Source organism: Trematomus bernacchii, unplaced genomic scaffold (genome assembly GCF_902827165.1).
Source record: "Trematomus bernacchii unplaced genomic scaffold, fTreBer1.1, whole genome shotgun sequence".
Classification (NCBI taxonomy): Eukaryota; Metazoa; Chordata; class Actinopteri; order Perciformes; family Nototheniidae; genus Trematomus; species Trematomus bernacchii.
Window position 1 is genome coordinate 7915781 of NW_022987641.1, and position 18814 is coordinate 7934594.

Below are 18814 nucleotides of genomic sequence, written 5' to 3' on the forward strand. Positions count from 1 at the left end.
AGCACCATTGTGTTCTTTTTAACCAAATATCTCTCAGAGGGGCGTGGGGAGTGGCTCCTTATTTTCATCTAAAGTAACAGACAGAGAATCAGCACTTTGGAAACAGGGCTGAAACAGAGGGGATTATGGGATGCTACAATGATCTGTTTGGTGTTTGGAGCCAAACACTTCAGAGACATGTTTTGTATATATCCAAGGCCTATAATATATTGATGAAAAAGAGTATAATAGGAGACCTTTAAAAGTCCTAGTATGATTGATGGAAAATCACAAAACCACCAGTTCTTTCGTGTACAATTCATTTTTCAAACAATACGTTCAGTCAAAACACAAAATACTTAAAAGATGTACCTATTATTGGCTTATTCTCGATTATAAAGCATTAACAATATCATACATCCTATAGTGTCCTAAATCCCCAAATGTCCTCCCAGCTTACTGTTTATCTCTTGAAATCAACTGTGAATTATGTTGAGTTTCATCAACTCATATGGTGTGTAGATCCCATCTTGTATTTTGGAAGATAAAGAAGTGTTCTGCAAAGAAATGGCTGTTTTTATTCAGACATAAAAGCGTCTCAGACAGCATTTAGACCACCAGACACTGACAGTCTCAGCAGATACCTGATAAGTGCGAGTGGAATCCGATCCAAACAGCATTTCACAATTCAATAACACCTTCTGAATATAATCAAAACAAATCCATCATCGCAACGGCGCAAGCAAGACAAATAAAGGGCAGCTGCAGCCCCATTTATCAGCTAACTGATACCTGGGCTTCCCCTCAAGGGTGCACAAGTGTGTGTTTTCGGTAGAGTGCGTGATAGCAGTGCAGTGAGGGGAGGAAAGCTTCATGTCCACAGCCTGTCAGTCCATGTGTGTTGTTTGTTCAGATGTGAGCCTATTACACATATCGCTGCTCTATCACAATAGCTCTCCACGCCGCACTTAAGCAGCAGACTGGCAGGAAAAAAGAGAGCAGGTAAATGCTACTGACTGATTTACTCTGCGGCCGCTTTAAGTTTCCGCAGACAAGCCCTCATAGAAATCTGACCACCGTAACCGCCAGAGGAGCTGGGAAATACTTGTGGGTGGTGCTAAACCCGAAACGGCGGAAATACAGCCGTGTAGGATATTAAATCTATGTACTAAGCCATGTGTCATCAAACATTCATGCGTTATAGCCTGGAGGATATTATGCAACAAGCTGAAAGGTTAGACCTCGAACAAGCGGGTTATGAAAAGGCTGACAGCTGACCAACACACACACACACACACACACACACACACACACACACACACACACACACACACACACACACACAACACACACACACACACACACACACACACACACACACACACACACACACACACACACACACCACACACCACACACACACACACACACACACACACACATACACACACACACACACACCGTGTTTTAAATGTTTCATCGTTAAATCATTCAAGTCCCCAAAGACGATCAGTTTTTTCCGATGCCACACACACATTGTACACACGACCGTTCCCACAGCGGTGTCATTACAGGAGCTCATTATCGAAATCAATTCAATTAAAGGCTGTAATTGCTGTAGTGGAACCCAAATGCTATCGCAAACAGGGCTGAAGGAAGGCAAACCTCATCGATGCGCCGAGTGTGTGTTCTTTATTTAAGGAAGAAAATATTAATAGCTTGTTTCAATTAAACTTCCCTAACCCCTCTTTTCTCTCCGAGTTTGTAGCAGCGTTTAAGCATATTGATTCAGCGGGAGGGGGGGGGGGGGTGGCTAACTATGTTAAACACTTAGAGTAGTTAGTGTGGAGACGCCACGCAGCATAGCTAATGCCAAATCCCTCAATCATTCAGCTCACACACACACGCGCGCGCTGGGTTAATTGTTTACCGAGCTAAATGAAGTGGGGATAATGTAGGCTAACTGCGCGCTAAGCACTGCTAAGACAGGGGATATTGTAAAGGACAATTTGATTTAAAGTGGTTTGTTTGCTGAAAGGAGAGGGAGAATTAAAGTCACTCTTTATCTGTATCAAGGTGTTTGTCAGAGGGATGTGCTGAAGCAGAGTTTGTAATGTGTCAAGTGTGTGTACAGCCTGTGTTTTAGCATAGGGGAAACCCACCTGAAGTTTAAGTGATGTACATTCAAGACTACATCATAGGAAACCAGGCACTTCAAACCATGATTTTTACTGATAGATGTATAAGATTCATGTTTGTTTTTGTTTTTTTTAAACACCAGGTGTGACAGACTTTAGGCCACTCATGTCGTCTTTATAGGAAGTTGAATCAAATTGCATGTTGCCTGATCCCTAATCAATAAGAAAACCACCAACTAGCTGGAAACATAACACACCAAACAAATGTGGTTGCCATCTGGAAGTTTGGCTCACTTTGAATGACTTTATGTGCTGTTTATTTACCATATAAATACTTAACACGCATCATAAAGACCTGATATATCCTCACAAGAAAATGGAAATGTGTTTTTAAAGCCACCCTCAAGGAAACGCACAGTATAGAGCAGAAACCACCACCAGTACACAGACAATAACTAGAAGTGTATTCACATTGTTATTCAGATTTCAAAATGTAGTGTACCATCATCCATTCTTCACCCTTCCATCAAGTTTCATGAAAATCGGGCCTATTTCAGTAAAACCCACACACTAAATCTAAAACATAACATTTCTGGCGGTAATACATTGACGTGACGAAAGATAAATATGGTAATTATAGCTGCAAATAAGATGGCAAAGTACAAATTCTGTGTAATACCATACCCACTGTTATAACTACAATATGTTAATTGTACTCGTGTTAATTGTACTCGTGTTATTCAAGCCCTGCCGATGACTGTGTAGCTTAGAAAGAAAAGAAAATCTACCACCGATCCAAAATCGCAACTAAGCCCCCAAACACTACTTAATTTAGAACATGTTTAAGACTGCAAAAGCTTCAGAAAGGTGTTTTTATTTCTTCTTCCTAAGTGGAATTTGTCAATGAGTGTTGTGTAAGAACACAGGTGAGGCGTTTTTTCAGTGTTTTGCCGAAGATCACTGTCTAGAGGTCATGTGTGTGTGTGGCAGGTCGTATGGTCCCGGTCACTGATATTGAATCCCGACTGCGAGGGCCATCTGCCTGACTTTGACCCAGCAGCTCACCGTCACACCTTCAGAGGGGAGGGCGGAGAAAGAGAGTGTGTGTGTGCAGCCATGTGCATATGTGTGTGTGTGTGTGTGTGTGTGTGTGTGTGTGTGTGTGTGTGTGTGTGTGTGTGTGAGAGTGAGAGAGTGAGAGACCCAGACAGAGAGAGAGGCTGGTGTTTGGTGCCATACAGTATGTGCACTCTCTGGTTTCTGGCACACACACTCTGGTCATGTGAAGTTGGCCGTTGCTTTCAAGGTGCTGGCAAAGGGCACACACACACACACACACACACACACACACACACACACACACACACACACACACACACACACACACACACACACACACACACACACACACACTCCTTACACACTCATCCTATTCCCAGCGTGAGCCTGGAGTTAGTCCGGTGGCTCCAGGAGACGTCGACCTCTGAACTTCAAAGCATGGGGGCACTTCTGGAAGACGTCGGCGGGCATTTGGAGCCAACGGGGGATCACGTTAACCCCGGAGCTGCAGTTAACATTTAGGAAGTGTCCAGTTTCCTGCACTCAATGTACCAAGGGGGGGTATTTATTGGGGGAGGGTTAGCACATATCGCCAGAATAGGTTGCTCGGAGTCTCTGTACATGATGGGGGCATAAATATAAACAAGGTTGAAAGGGAAAGAGGGTGGTTAGGGGGTGTCAGATAGTCCTACATATAGATACTTCGCCTCTGAAAAGAACTAAGGACACTGTCCTGTAACTGGAAACTCGTCAAATCCGTCCTCTGATCGCTCCGGTGTGATGTGGACCTCGTGCTTCCCTTCGTCTGGCTTTTAACTGATATAAATATCCTCTGGTGATTCGATAAGCTCTTCTTGCATGGTGACAATTTTGACTTGTCATGCTCGCAGACAAATTAAAGTTCAATTACTCGAATCTTTCATATTAATAGAGAGCACTGTGAGAAATGAAGCGATAATCCCAGAGTTACAACCAGCGGCTGAAGGTGAATAAAAGGAAATGTGTTATTTTTTGTATAGGCTTTTAAGCACTTTACAACACAAGCCAGCAATCACACGTATTTTCCTGCGTAAGAGATCCTTTTATTTTAGTGTCGCGCCCTTTTGTAATTAGTTTCGATTAGATAAGATTTGCTATGTATTTATTCTTCAGAAAAATAAAATAAATATATAGAGAGTATAATTAGAATATAAAATATACAGAGAAAGTTAGAATACACTTTAATAGAACAACCACTTTTACAACAAAACTAGTACAATTCAATCGACAAACATAGATACATACATTATTCAAGTGTGTAAGTTGCATTTTTTTAATTAAAATGAAATATACTTTGTTATTATTATATGAAGGGTCTTAAAGAGGCAGATATGTTTCTACGAAATTATAAAAAATCTGATACGATGCTTGAATATTGTACATGTGTCCTGAGAGATGAGTATAATCTATTTACACTTACACTACATATCCATATACATGCAGCCATAGTTGTAGCTATTAAATTACGAGTACATTCATGAAAAAATATGGTTTTAGCCTCTTCAATAAAAAGGACATTATGAAGCTCTCAGTCAGGAAGAAGGAACAAACTCCACTTATATAACAACTTGAACAAAATCAGAATCCCCCACCCCCTCCTCCCCCTCGTTTGTAAGATGGATAAAGTCATTAAGTAAAATGTGATTTCGACATGAATAAGCAAAACACTCACCGCTGACTCCTGTGTAGCTGCTGCTCCACCAACTATAAATCCAGATAAATTAAACAATTGTATAGCAGGCTAATAAATGTAACACATTGCTTTGCAGTAATTGTAGAGCTGTAAAAGGACTTGTTATTCTCAGCAAAGTAGTTCCTAAAGAGTGGGACAACTTACCGTAGTGGTGTGAGTGAAGATTTTCATTTTGCTTCTGTAATATGATTGTTAATCGATGTTCTAATGTGTTGCATATGCCATGTGGTTTACAGCGAGCCTCTGTGATTACAACTGAAACACTGCAGCTTGTAATGCGGCAATTCAAGTGCTCCTACCAAGATTAAAAAACGAATGGTGACACTTGAGGTGCACCGCAGACGCATTACGAGCAAATAATAATGCTCTTAAAGCTCAGACAAACTTTAACAACGTAATAATCGAAACATCAGGAAATTACATTCAATTTGAGTCCTTCTTGTTATATCTGTCATCTAAAGTATTCAGCCTGGTTATTTTGTAAAGTCATGCTCTGGTTGATTAAGATTATTAAAGATTCAAAGGTATTGCTTGCCCTTAGTCTCCACCCAAACCTACAGCGAGTCTGCAATATGGCAACATATGCAAAGAAACACAATGTTCATATCAAGTTTTTTAAGATTTTTGTTTAATGCTTGCAAGCATGACGACTCCTCTAGAGTGCGTCCTGCTCTGTATGTGACAGACTCTCTTATAGGAAGACATCAAAGATCACATGACACCACAACTCATCTTACCCTCGTGAACACAGACCAAATGTTCTTCTCATACATTAGGATTTAAAACGCTTGGAAGGATACCACTTAGTTAAAAGTTACATTTCATTAGGATTACACTTTATTAAGCTTTAATACCATCATTTCCATAACACCTCCCTCACGTCAACCAGGTCACAACAAACAGCTTCCACGAGACCCTCCCTCTCATCCACTGCCACTAAAACTCTCAGTCTCATCTCTCATCCCGACTGGATTACTGCAACAGCATTCTCTATGTTTCACATCCTCAATAAACTACAATAAGCTCCGGACCTGGGGGTGAGGTCTTCGCTGCAGCCCCCCCACCCTCCCTCTGGAAGTCCCTCCCCATTCAAAACTGACTTATTCACTCCAGCTTTCAATCTCTAATCCACAACCCCCCCATATTTTACTCCGCACTTGGATTACGATAAAATAAGATGTATTTTATTGATGCCAAATTGGGAAATGGTTGCGTTGCAGCAGCATAGAAAAACAAAACAAGGCATTGCATATAAGTAGAAATTAAAGAGTAGAAATAAACAATTCAAACATTCTCAAAATATAAATAAAACAGCATTAAAAAGTAGAAAATATACAGTAGACCGTGAAGATAAAATCTATAAACTTCTATACATTTCAGATTTTATGTAAAGTGTCTTTGAGCATTAGGAAAAGCGCTATACAAATCTTATGTATTATTATTATTATTAATATATCATGTAACTCCAAATTAATTTAGAATTATAATAATATGCTGAAATGAAAAACACCTCTTCTAAACAGGACGATTATGCAGTTTAAAATTATTTTTTCAATATCTTCCATAGTAATACACTGGGACTCTGTTTACAGGATTGTACTGTAGTGCTTTTTTGATGTGGATTCTGTTATGGAAGGTAAACAGGAAGCAGATTAAGCGGCCTCCTGACTAGACAGATACATTTGAGAAGCTAAATGCCAGCGCAGCATCATGCCGGCTGCACACATGGCTTTACGTGGAGAAGCTTTTGGTTTCTCTGTGCTTTTTTACGAGGCGAGCACTGAGTAGTTTTGCCCGGCTCCCGCTGAGCGCGTAATGAATGGCAGGCTGCGGCTGTGGGCCTGCCAGGCGAGAAGAAACAGCACTGTGGAATTGTGGGATAGCAAAGGAGAGTCTTGCGTTGTGGGTCCCGGCGGGGGCTTTCGGAGATCAAACACGTCGACAGCGCCGCCACCCGCCGGGCATTCTGGGTAGACAGACCTTAGGAGGAGACGCCTGAAAAGCAGAGAGAGTTGTTTGTAGCTCTGTGTGTGTGTGTGTGTGTGTGTGTGTGTGTGTGTGTGTGTGTGTGTGTGTGTGTGTGTGTGTGTGTGTGTGTGTGTGTGTGTGTGTGTGTGTGTGTGTGTGTGTGTGTGTGTGTGTGTGTGTGTGTGTGTGTGTGTGTGTGTGTGTGTGTGTGTGTGTGTGTGTTGCAGCTTTTGGCTGTGTTTTTGAAGAGTGAATGATGGCAGCACGGAGGATGCTGTCGTGGCTTTTGTTTTTGTTTTTTCGCCGTTAGAAGACAGACTTTGAAATGGATTAACGAGAGCTGACTTGATGTGACTTCAAGGGTTTTGCTTTGACACGACTTTCCCTCTTTTGATGTGGCTCTAACACACACACACACACACACACCTCATCCATGTCCCTGCATCTGTCCTTTCGTTAGTGATACTCCAGCCTGGAGGGTTGGTTCTCGAAGTGACCCTCTTCCCTTTCTCTCGTCTGTTTCTCACATCTCTGTCACTGTCTGTTATTTCTTTCTTTGTTTTCTCCTCTCCATTTTCTGTTGTTCTTTTATTTGAGATTCCTTTTGTCTTGTCTTCTTGTCTAGACATCGTTATTTCTTCCTTTCTTTCCCCACGCAGACATTCATGGCTGATGCAATCACCAAAGTGCAAGTTAAAGCGTTCAACCATTACATTTTAATTTCATTTTTACTTTGTCATTGAGCGCTCTCTTTCAGTCTGTTACTTATTGTAGTTTTTTTTTTTTTTTTCCTTCACTATATGAAGACCTTTGTATGAAAATACATTGAAAGGAGAAGCATTCAACAATCACTCTGTCAATTTGATAGTTTCTTAAATACTTTTTCGTTTGTTTTTCATTTTCTTTGTACGGTTCCTACTCGTCTGTCGTCCACCCTTGCTTCCTTGTTTTCCGATCTTTCTGTAGTCTTTATGTCTTCTGTTCTTTCTTTCCCCTCTGACATTTGTCACTGATGCAAGCTTTTCTCATTTTTCATTTCCCCCTTATGCTCGTGTTTTTGTTCGTCCTTCCTTGTTTTGTTTTTTAAAATCTTACAGTAGTTTTTTCTTTCAGAACGTTCTTGCTTTCTCCGTGCAGATATTTCTGCCTGAAAAACAATACAAATCACATGTCAGCCATGAGAAGTGTCACACTCTTTTGTTTCAGGGTGTACAATGATTAGCCCGTGATGGGGTTGTTTGTCTCTTTGTTCTTTTTTTGGTTATATTTTGTAGGGAGTTCTGTAATGGTCTGCAGTGTCAGGTGGCCATGCTGTCCGTCTTTCCTTTGGTTCCCCCATTCCACCAAAACCACTGCCCCCATTCAGGCAGGTTTGGGAACGCTACTCAGTGGAGCAGATTGGTGTTGTGTTGTGTGTGTGTGTGTGTGTGTGTGTGTGTGTGTGTGTGTGTTGTGTGTGTGTGTGTGTGTGTGTGTGTGTGTGTGTGTGTGTGTGTGTGTGTGTGTGTGTGTGTGTGTGTGTGTGTGTGTGTGTGTGTGTGTGTGTGTGTGTGTGTGTGTGTGTGTGTTGTGTGTGTGTGTGTGTGTGTGTGTGTGTGTGTGTGTGTGTGTGTGTGTGTGTGTGTGTGTGTGTGTGTGTGGGTGGGTGTGGGTGTGTGTGTGTCTGGGACATGTCTGGAGAGGGAAAGAAGAGCGGAGAGTGAGGATGATAAGGAAGAGAGCAAGAAGGGGAGAGTTGGGATAAAGGTGTGTGATAGAATTGGAAGATCAAAGCCTTCTGTCACAGCGTGACTGAGCCCAGGGGCGTTATGGGTAAGACAGGCCACGCACACACTCGTACGGACAGACACACACACTCACACTCACCCTCACTGCTGGTATTTGACTCTGAGTGTGATTGATACTGGGCTAGATTTGGAGAATCACTCTCATTCGTCTCTTCGCAGATCAAACAGCCACATAATCTCCCATAAAGGAAAGAGAGATGGGGAAGGGAATAAAAAAGGGACAGAGGGGGAGAGTGGGAAGGAGGGGGAGAGAGGGAGGTGACAAAGCCTCCTCAGCTGTGAAGTGTTTTCTTGTTTTCCATAAAGAAGAGCCGGCAGCTTAATAACACATCCATCATTCAGCTCCATTAAACTGCTTCTTGTGCGCATCAGAGAGATATCTTAAAAGACAAGTGTAAATGCGAGCGTTTAGACACCATTTACACCTGGCAGACACGAGCAATATGTATCCCCGTACCTTTCATCTGACCTGGGAGTTTGTATGAAAATGAGTTTATCGAGATTCGATGCCATTCCGAGCAGAGTCGAGATAATGAGCACTTATTGATTCCAGGTTTAAATGCAAAGGCATGTGATCTGATACATATTGGATGTAAATAACGTATAACCAGAGTCTTACAGATGGATTACAGATTTCTGAAATCACCTTGGGAGGGGCTTACAGAGGTTCATTTCCCATCCTCCACCTTAGTGACCTGATTGATTCCTCGCAGTAAATGCATTCATCTCTGCATAGGTAATCTTTACTGCTCTTTTTTTCATCCCACGCCTATAAAGGAGAAATGGGAAGTGACACAAGATCAGATACAGAACATAATTGTCAATTACTCCAGAAGCTTAAAGGTTAAAGAGAGTTTAGCCCATACTCATATGTCAAGAAAATCTGGCGAAGAGCCACGGTTTCATATTACAGATTACAATAACATACCTTAGGAAACAAAATGGCAAATTGTAACTTCATTAGTCAAACACTTCCTGTATCTAAAACTGAAATTGGTTGTCTCTACTGAATTTCCTAATGCTACAGTTCATTGAATATCGGCACTTTTGGCAGATGTAACAAGAGAGAGCTTCGAACTGATGTCGAACACTGAATATGTATTGGAAGGGTGGCTGGATAATTGAAATGGACATATGCTGAGACACCATAGTGACACAGCCTCTGCCCAAGCAACTCTGCGAGTCTTTCCTCGATATATTACTGTTCCTAAGAGAATAATCAACATTTGATAACAAGTCAAAGCAAGCTCCTAGAAGGGATTGACTGGCTCCAGGGAGCTATACACCATGATAAGATGTCCTTACTGCAAGCAGAATCAACTATCTGGGTCACACCTGTGGAGAAAGGATGTTAAAGCTCAGAGGCCATTTGCCTGCATGAGACAGGGGAGTGAGAGGAGAGGCAAGAGCTAAGATGAATAGAAACAAAATTAAAGGGAAATAATATTTCATAAAGTACTGTTCCTGTTTATCTCACACCTTGTCTTTCAACCACTGATTGTGAGTAAATAAGAGAAGGCAGTGTGTGAGTGGACTTAAGGCAGTCGTGACTTGTGTCTCTATTGGGGGCTACTTTCTGTAATAGCTACACTGGTTCTAGCATAAATAAACTGCTGCTGCTCCTTGTTGTACATTCTTGTTTTTGGACTGCCTCTGCTTGGAGGTTAAGTTTTGGAAAGGATCCAAATCACAGGGCGGGCGCACATTATCTCTCACAGCCTTAGCAGAGGTCAGAGCTCTCCAAGTGTACTTATTGTTAGTCGTCTGGTTTGAAAGAATCTCCATTATTTTTGCTCTTAAACTTCTGGTCTTTGGCTTGTTCTTCTTTATTTGTGGTGTTTTTAACAAACCGGCCAACACCTTCTGCAGTGAAGGGTTTTAAGGTTAAGCAAGATTTGTGTTGCAGAAAAACAAATCTAGGGCTATTACATTCTATATCTGGCACACTCATACACCCATGAGTGAATGCATGTTTTAACCTATCTGGATTTGTTCTGGATTCGAGAGAACTGTAAGTGATGGCAGCATCTGATCCATCACGGCTTCTCAGGAGCACCACAGGGAGCCATAGCGGTCTCCCATACATTGTTAATATGTGCAGGGATTTCATGTTTTATTTTCCTCTTCTGTCTCCACAGATGCACCACCCTATTCAGATGAAACCTGCAGACAGTGAGAAATCTAACGGTGAGTGTCCATACAAACACACACACACACACACACACACACACACACACACACACACACACACACACACACACACACACACACACAAAGACAGACACGTCAATATCTCACGAGCACACGCATCAATGGCCTTTTTAAATTTGCCTCGTAATAGCTATCTCACCCGTGTGTTTGCTCGCAGACGGGACGGGGGACTGGGGGGAAAAGACTGTGCGAGAAACATAAAGGGGAACAGAGAAAGAGAGATAGAGAAGGGGGGGGGGGGGGTGCTGATATCTATAAATATATTCTTATATGAGTGATGAATTATTAAAGTGCTTCGTAAGGAGGTCAGAGCGAGTTGAATCGGTTTGGCCTCATGGTGAACCGGCCTCCCTCCCCTGAAGGCAGATCGCTCCTACAAACATGCTGAACAAACACACACACACACACACACACATGCAATTGTATGCATATATTCCACACAAGCGCTGTCACACACCCTCAGATCACCCCATTTCCAAACTACATATTGCAGATCTAGTTCTCCAGAGATTTCCTATAACCGAGACTTCATTCCATTTCAATCTAAAGAGGCTGTTTGACCGTACACACATTGTCTCTAGTGGGGGAATGTAATGAAGTACTTTTACTCAAGTACTGTACTTTAGCAACATTTAGAGGTACTTTCACTTTAAATATTTCAATTTAATACCAACTCTTTTGTACTTTTACTTAAGTAAGGTGCAGGATTTTGACTTGTAAGAGAGTATTTGTACAATTTAGTATTGCTATTTTGAAGTAAAATATACTGTGTGAGTCCTTCTTCCACCTGTGCTGGTCTCCTAAAAAGTACATTCCCATACAACAAAATTGCATTGTCAATCACATTTTGAGAGAAATCTATATTCTTCCAGATTTGACCAGATGTTGGTTTTTGACATATCACAAATATGTCAGTGTATAGCAAAGAGGCATGGGTGGATAAACCAAACACATTCCCTCCCTATTGTTTCTTACTTATTGCGTGAATCTTTTAAAACAGTTTAAGATACTGTATGTGGTTTTATTTTGTTTTAGCAAACATTATACTCATATGTTACCCCAAGGAAACTGAAGATGCTCAGCAGTGCTTCCCTCCCGGGGTGCGCTGGGACTTTGATTTCTTTTGGAGTACATGAATGATAGCATCTTGCTTCTGTGTAAAAGCGAGATGAAATGTGTGAGCACTGAGCAGGGCATCATTTCAGGAGAGATTTTAATTTCATTTGATTGCCTTGAAGTGGGCATGACCTTTCAATCACAGCGTCTCAGGAGAACCACAGGGAACCAAAGCGGTCTCACCTGCATTGTTAAAGATGGAGAAATGACAAACCTTTCAAAACAACAACAAGGTTTTTCCTACAGACAATAACACATGGCTACACAGCAACAGGGCTGCATTTATAAAAAAGAACACATTTCAAATGTTTTCACTGATAATGCAATTGGGATTGGATTTGCGATAATGAAGGGATTGATCAAAAAAATTAAGTTTTTCACATTTCAGTGGAAATATATTAAAATAATTATGGTGGGATTTTTTTAAGACTACCAAACAAAGACATTTTATTAAGTCTGTAGAATACCAGGACCTCTCTGCAGCACCACCGTGAATCATAAAGCTATTTTCACCTACTTTTTCTTTACCAAATAATGACTTATGTAAGTATATTCACAGTAGGGCAGCAAAATCCCACAGAATCATGCAAAAGCACCACTTTATATCTTGCTGATAAGTTTCAGGAGAAAAGCATTAAAACGTGACTTAATCAACTCTCCTGCTCTATTATTCCCATCTGTTTTTTAATTGGAACCATGCAGGAATTGCACTCAGTGTGATTGTCAGGTTCATTATGCTTCGTGATATTTAGTCAAGGTATATTTGGAAACTAAAAGGCGATGTAATTAAAGATTTTAGTTTAATTGGAGAGTTGAATATGGTTGACATCTTTTTTCCTAAAGACATTTTATTTGGTTTCTATTTGAAGGCTTTGAGGGTTGATTAACCTGGTATATATTATGTTCTGCTTATGGATTGTTTTCTAGTTTTATGGAGGGGTTTTGAAACGACAGGCCTCTGGACAATAACATATTTAAGCAGTGGTGGAAAGTAACAAAGTACTTTTACTTAAGCGCTATAATGAAATACTTTTTAGACATACTTACTGTAATTGAGTATTTCCATGTTATGCTACATATACTTCTACTCATCCATTTCCCACTGTAACCATTTGTTAACACTCATAGTCGCTAGCTACTTTTTACATATACAAAACGTGATATGTTTATATGATATGATCCAATATTGTATTTCAAAAAAATATATAAAATGTATTAAAACTCAACATTGACAAACTTCAAGAATAAAATACTCTTATATGTATTTGTTTGTAATGAATCAGGATCCTGTAGTAATATAATACTGTGAAAAGACAATATTTTGAAATTGAGTACTTTCCCTTGATACTTTAAGTACAATTGGCTGAAGATACTTCTCTACTTCTACTTAAGTAACATTTTGAATTCTGAAATGTTACTTGTAGTGGACTATTTTAAGACAAATGTAGTTCTGATTTTACTTAGGTAAAGGATATAAGTTTGTCGTCCACAACTGCTAAAGAGGAGACCCATCTTGTGACCGCAGATTTTAAATCTCTTTCAGCAGTTGCTTAAAGAAATCTGAATAAACCTTAATGTTCGGGGTCTCTTTGACCTCTTAGGGCCGCTTGGTAAATCATTCATGAAATGGTATTTGAAGATGTTTGCTGCGGAGCTTTTTGCACACAAATGTTCTCGAGATAAATTGAATTTTGTTTGCTATGCACACACGATATAACAAACAACATTTGAAAAGCATAACAGCAACATGAGCCAAATTCCCGTTAATAATCCAAAGAACTAACAGCGGTTATTTACCCCGGGTGGAAAAAGATTTCCCATTTCAAATAGTTTTCAGTGGATTATTCAGGGTGACATAGCGCAAGAAATCTCTACAGCAGATGTGGGAACAATTTGGCAAATAAAATTGAAATTATTTGCATGGCTACGTAGGAAGATGTGTGTTTTTGCAATTTGGGTGAAGTGACCCTTAAACATGAGCAATTGAGCAGAATATGAAAATGGATACAATCATGATTGGATGAAGTGACCATTAAAATCCAGTGCAGGTTTTAAAAATAGGTTTATTTCTGAAATCCTTTTTATTTTTTAAACATAAAAGCATTGCCTGCTCCATCACTCTCCACCATTGGAAAAGTACATTTACTCAAGTGCTATATTAAAGTACAAATTGAGGTATATTATCCAACACATTTCTTTATGTGTCACTTCATACCTCTACTCCAGTACAATTCAAAGGGAAATATTTTAAGTTTTTATCTCAATACATTTCATTTACAGATTAAGTTACCTTATAAATTCAGATTTTTACACACAACACAACGGAGAACTTTTAAAATGTGGCTCTTTGGTATAGATTAACCCATACAACATTATATTTAAGTACATAAAACCATGAGTTGGTTAACAGATTATGAACTGGCAGCAATTTTAACATTTAAACATTTCACAGTTTAAGCTTCTAAAATGTGAAGATTTGCTGCTTTTCCTTTAAAATATTTTAAAATATTTCAATATATATTTTGAGTTTACTGTTACTCCTATTACTTTATCCTGACCACTCCGAAATACTTACTTAATAACCATTGTCAATGCAGTACCTTAGAAGATAAGCATTTAAAGTGTATTATCAGTACTTTTACTGAAGTGAAGGATCTGAATACTCTTCCCACAACTGCTTTCCTCTGCGGGGAATACAATAAACGTCAGGGGAGTAATCTTTATGAAAGCCATCATCCGCTCTACTGTAGCTCTATATGTGGAAATATGACTTTATAAGACATAACCGTAAGGGTAATGATGGCGGAACTTAATAAAGCTGCGTAATAGTGAAATATAAAGCAGACGTAACATATCCATCCACTTAATGGTAATGACCTTCAGTAAATTCAGTGTAACAGTGACAAATAGATAGCTTTATTAGTCTAGTCAGTGGAGGAGGAGAAGAAGAGAGGTACATTATTCCAAGTGGTGGAAGAATTACTAAGACCTATTACTTCAGTAAAAGTAGCAATATTTAATTGTAAAAATACTCTTTTACAAATAATAATTATTGTACTTAAGTAAAAGTACTAAATTATTGGCATTAGCTAATAATGTGAAACCTGAAAGCTGTCAGATAAATGTTGCAGAATAAAAAGTACAATGTTGGCTTCTAAAATGGTGTGGAATAGAAGTATAAAGTAGTTAAATGTGAAAAAAATGCAGGTAAAGTACACAGCTTGAGTATTTATTTATATACAAACCATCACTGATTATAACAAAGAGATAACATTATTGCTAAATCCTGTGCAGTGAGTTTTCCATTCACTAAACTTGTGTAATTCTTTTCTTTTGGCCTCTTTTAAAGTGCTAAAACTCAGCGTGAAGCTGGTTCTGCTCTAATATCCCCCAGAATGCAAAGCTGACTCCAGTTCATCTCAGAGCTGGATTCATAAGTCTTATCACCCCCCGAAAAACAGAAACAGTCAATTGTAACCATATCGCCTCTCTTTTCTTTTCTATCGACACAGAGTAAATTAATTACATTGCTGTTAGACTTGTGGTAATCTTCCTCTGGAGTGATGTTCTCACACACACACACACACACACACACACACACACACACACACACACACACACACACACACACACACACACACACACACACACACGCTGTGTACAAAGGAGTTAAAGCTCTTTGAAACAACACTTATCTTGGCAGCGTATCCCGCCGGTTTGCTTTTTAAACACACAAACAATTCAAACAGCAAAATAAACAAGTGCGCTATTGATTTCCCAGAGTGCAACAGACCGCTTATCTCTTTCGCCTTGCGGTAGGAGCTGACAGTTTCCTCATTAAAAATGAATTGGATTAGCATTACATTGAATGTGGTGGGAACACGTACACACATATTGTTTCTTGGAGCGTTGAGGATTTCACTCTCAGCCTAATTCACATTGAACCTCTCTCACGTACACAAAGTTTCTCACCGCTACCTGCCGCCGGATCACATTCCTGGATGTTGCACCGGAGGAGGAGGGATTGTGTCAGCGAGGGAGGAAGGGAGGAGGAATCCATGAGGGAGAAGGGTGGAGGAAAAGGGGGGAGAGGTGGTGGGAGGAAGAGGGTGAGAGAGGACAAGCTGGAGAGTCTCAGCACGCGGTCGCTGTTGAAGTGATAATGAGACATTGATCAGAGCCTGGCAGATGGCATGATGAAATACATGAACTCTGTCTGTCTTCATCTCTCTCCCACTGTCCTGTCTCCCTTTCTTCCTCTCTTTCTTTGACTGTTTCTTTTGATTGGCGTTTTGTTCTGTCTCATTGCATTTTCCATACTTCTTTTATCTTTTTCTTCTGCTCTGGATTACACTTTTTCTTTGTCTTTATTCCCACCAGGCGTTTCTTTCTCCTGTCATATGTTTGAGTTTATTCTCCTATATTGTTGTATGTTCAAGAACAACGGGTTCAGAAGATATTTAAATGATTCTTAACAAATAGTATTTCTGGGAATGCAATGGGGGGGGGGATCAGGTTCACGTTCAAAGTCGATAGTTACTGAGATTGGGAAAACTATGTTGCACATTTTTGACGCCACTGATCCATACATGAACGTTTTTGTTTATTTCATAATTAGTAAACTAGGGATTATTTAGGTTATGCTCATAGCTAATTTGTTCTATTTTAACATTTTTCCCTTATTTGAGCAAATCTTTTTTGAATTGATAGTTACTTTCTTGATTAAAGCTTTCTTTTCAGGACATTTTTTACAAATTATACATTGAAAAAGTAATATGCCATATCAAAATGGTGGGTCTCTCCCCGGTGTAAACGCCACCAATGTTCAAGAAGCAACGCATACCATTGCAATGGGAAACAATACTACAAGTGCACATTTCCACATGCATTCTCACGTTTATGCATTCATACAGTACACACACAATCTCACAAACACTCTACATCCATGCCATACAGTTAAATAAATAGCTCCAAATCATAGGAAATGTTTTGGCTTTCTTGCCCAGAGTTATAGAGGATTATTCATACCTCTCATGTTTGTATGGTATATATGAAGTGTTTTTCCAGCAGCTGGTTAGCTTAGCTTAGCACAAAAACTGGAGAAAAAAGGGAAACAGCTAGCTATGCTCTATATTAAAGTAACAAAATCCACCAACCAATGATGTTTAAGCTAATTAATTATACATGTTATATCTGATTTGTTTCTTCAGTGTTTCAACCAAAGTATAAACATTACAAGTTGTGGTTTGATCTTCTTATCTAACTCTCTACAAAAACACCACATTCAAACAAATGACACCATGTCTGCCCATTCCTTTGAATGTGCAGAGATTTACTGAAAATGTTGCCCAAAGGAAATACAACCAATGCTCTGATATACAGCCAACACTGCAAATAAAGCTATAACTGTGCTATCAAGCCTTATATTAACACTCTTTCTCATTTTTCTTCTTCTTGGCTCTGCAGCTGTGGAAGACAGGAAGTTGTTCATTGGCATGGTGTCAAAGAAGTGCAACGAGAACGACATCCGGGTCATGTTCTCTGCATTCGGACAGATCGAGGAGTGCCGAATCCTCCGAGGGCCGGACGGACTGAGCAGAGGTGTGTGTCACTCCGACTCACTTCCATCCACACGTAATGCTCCTCATGTGAATTTTATTACCGCAACGGCCTCCAGCAGATGTTGCTGTTCAGTGTGTCTGCTTCTGTCGTGACTCAAACTCAAAACCCTGCAGGAAGTCTTGACCACAGTTGGCTGGTGGAGATGGTTTCTGAGCCAATGGCTGGAGTGTAAACTAGATTTTTCTTAGCATTAATGTACCCAAAAATCGAGGAATTTAATGTTTTCTTTAAGAAAAGGCTTCATTCAAAACACTCTTTTACTCACTTAGAAGTTTTTACTGCATAATCAGCAGCTTATTTGCATTTCCAACAATTTTTCTCCTCACTGTCTATTACTGGATGTTTTTCCTGAGCTGTCAATGTCGCAGGAAGACAATGTTTACTGTAAACATTGGTGATTAGTGAGTGCTTCCTCGAGAAAAAACATAAAACTCTTCTGGAGTTGCCTTAAATCTGCTTCATTTACCTAAAAAAAATAAGTGTTAAGATGGAATTCTCGCCTTACCTTGGCCAACAAATATGGCAGACTTTACACTGACCGATCCCAGCTCTCTGTACACAGTCTTCTTCCTTTGCAGTCACTAAAAAGAGCTTGAGTATGTCAGTTAGCAGCATATTTTTTAGTTAAAATGCTGAGCACAGGTGTGAGTAATGTAATGCTCCTGAACCAAGAGTGATAGTGAAAAATGGTTGACTGAAATGAAATCAAACATCAGTCATCTTCTGCTTCACTGCGTTGTCGGGGAAGGGTGCTCTGTACACATCTTAGAAGGAGCAGCAAAAAAAAATGGTGAATAGTGTTAATCTTAAGTGATGTCTTTACTGTGAGCTGTAAGGCCTCAGAATACCAAAATCACTGAGATAATTGTCATACAGTGATTAAAGAAGACCAACTAAATCCACCAAAAAAATCGTTGGAATCAGAAATGTTACGTTGACAAAGACAAAGAATTGTAGCTTTTATATTTCACTCTATATCTACGATAGTGGCCGTTTATATAATGTACCAAGTTCCTATAGGCCACTTAGTCTCCAAGCATATCTTAGTAGGTGATTTCCATTCAAAATTACATCTAACCCTAATTGACTTAATGATTCAATGGTATAAACTATAACATTAGCAAAAAACGAAAATACTTCAGTCAATACTTGTCCCATAGGATCGTACTTCTAGCATCTTATGGATATCGTAGTTAAAAACG

General features: G+C 39.7%; 1 protein-coding gene across 20 annotated transcripts in view; it reads left to right on the forward strand.

Annotated features, from left to right (window-relative positions):
- Positions 1–18814, forward strand: part of celf2 (cugbp, Elav-like family member 2) — a 192780-nt gene that overhangs the window by 131437 nt on the left and 42529 nt on the right. For 15 of the 20 annotated variants that reach the window (XM_034133337.1, XM_034133338.1, XM_034133339.1 and 12 more), the window contains exons 5-6: positions 10802–10850; positions 17457–17624. In XM_034133337.1, the coding sequence (XP_033989228.1) occupies positions 10802–10850; positions 17457–17624 (217 nt within the window). The remainder of the gene's footprint in view (positions 1–10801; positions 10851–17456; positions 17625–18814) is intronic. The other 5 variants (XM_034133341.1, XM_034133358.1, XM_034133345.1 and 2 more) reach the window with 1 other exon arrangement.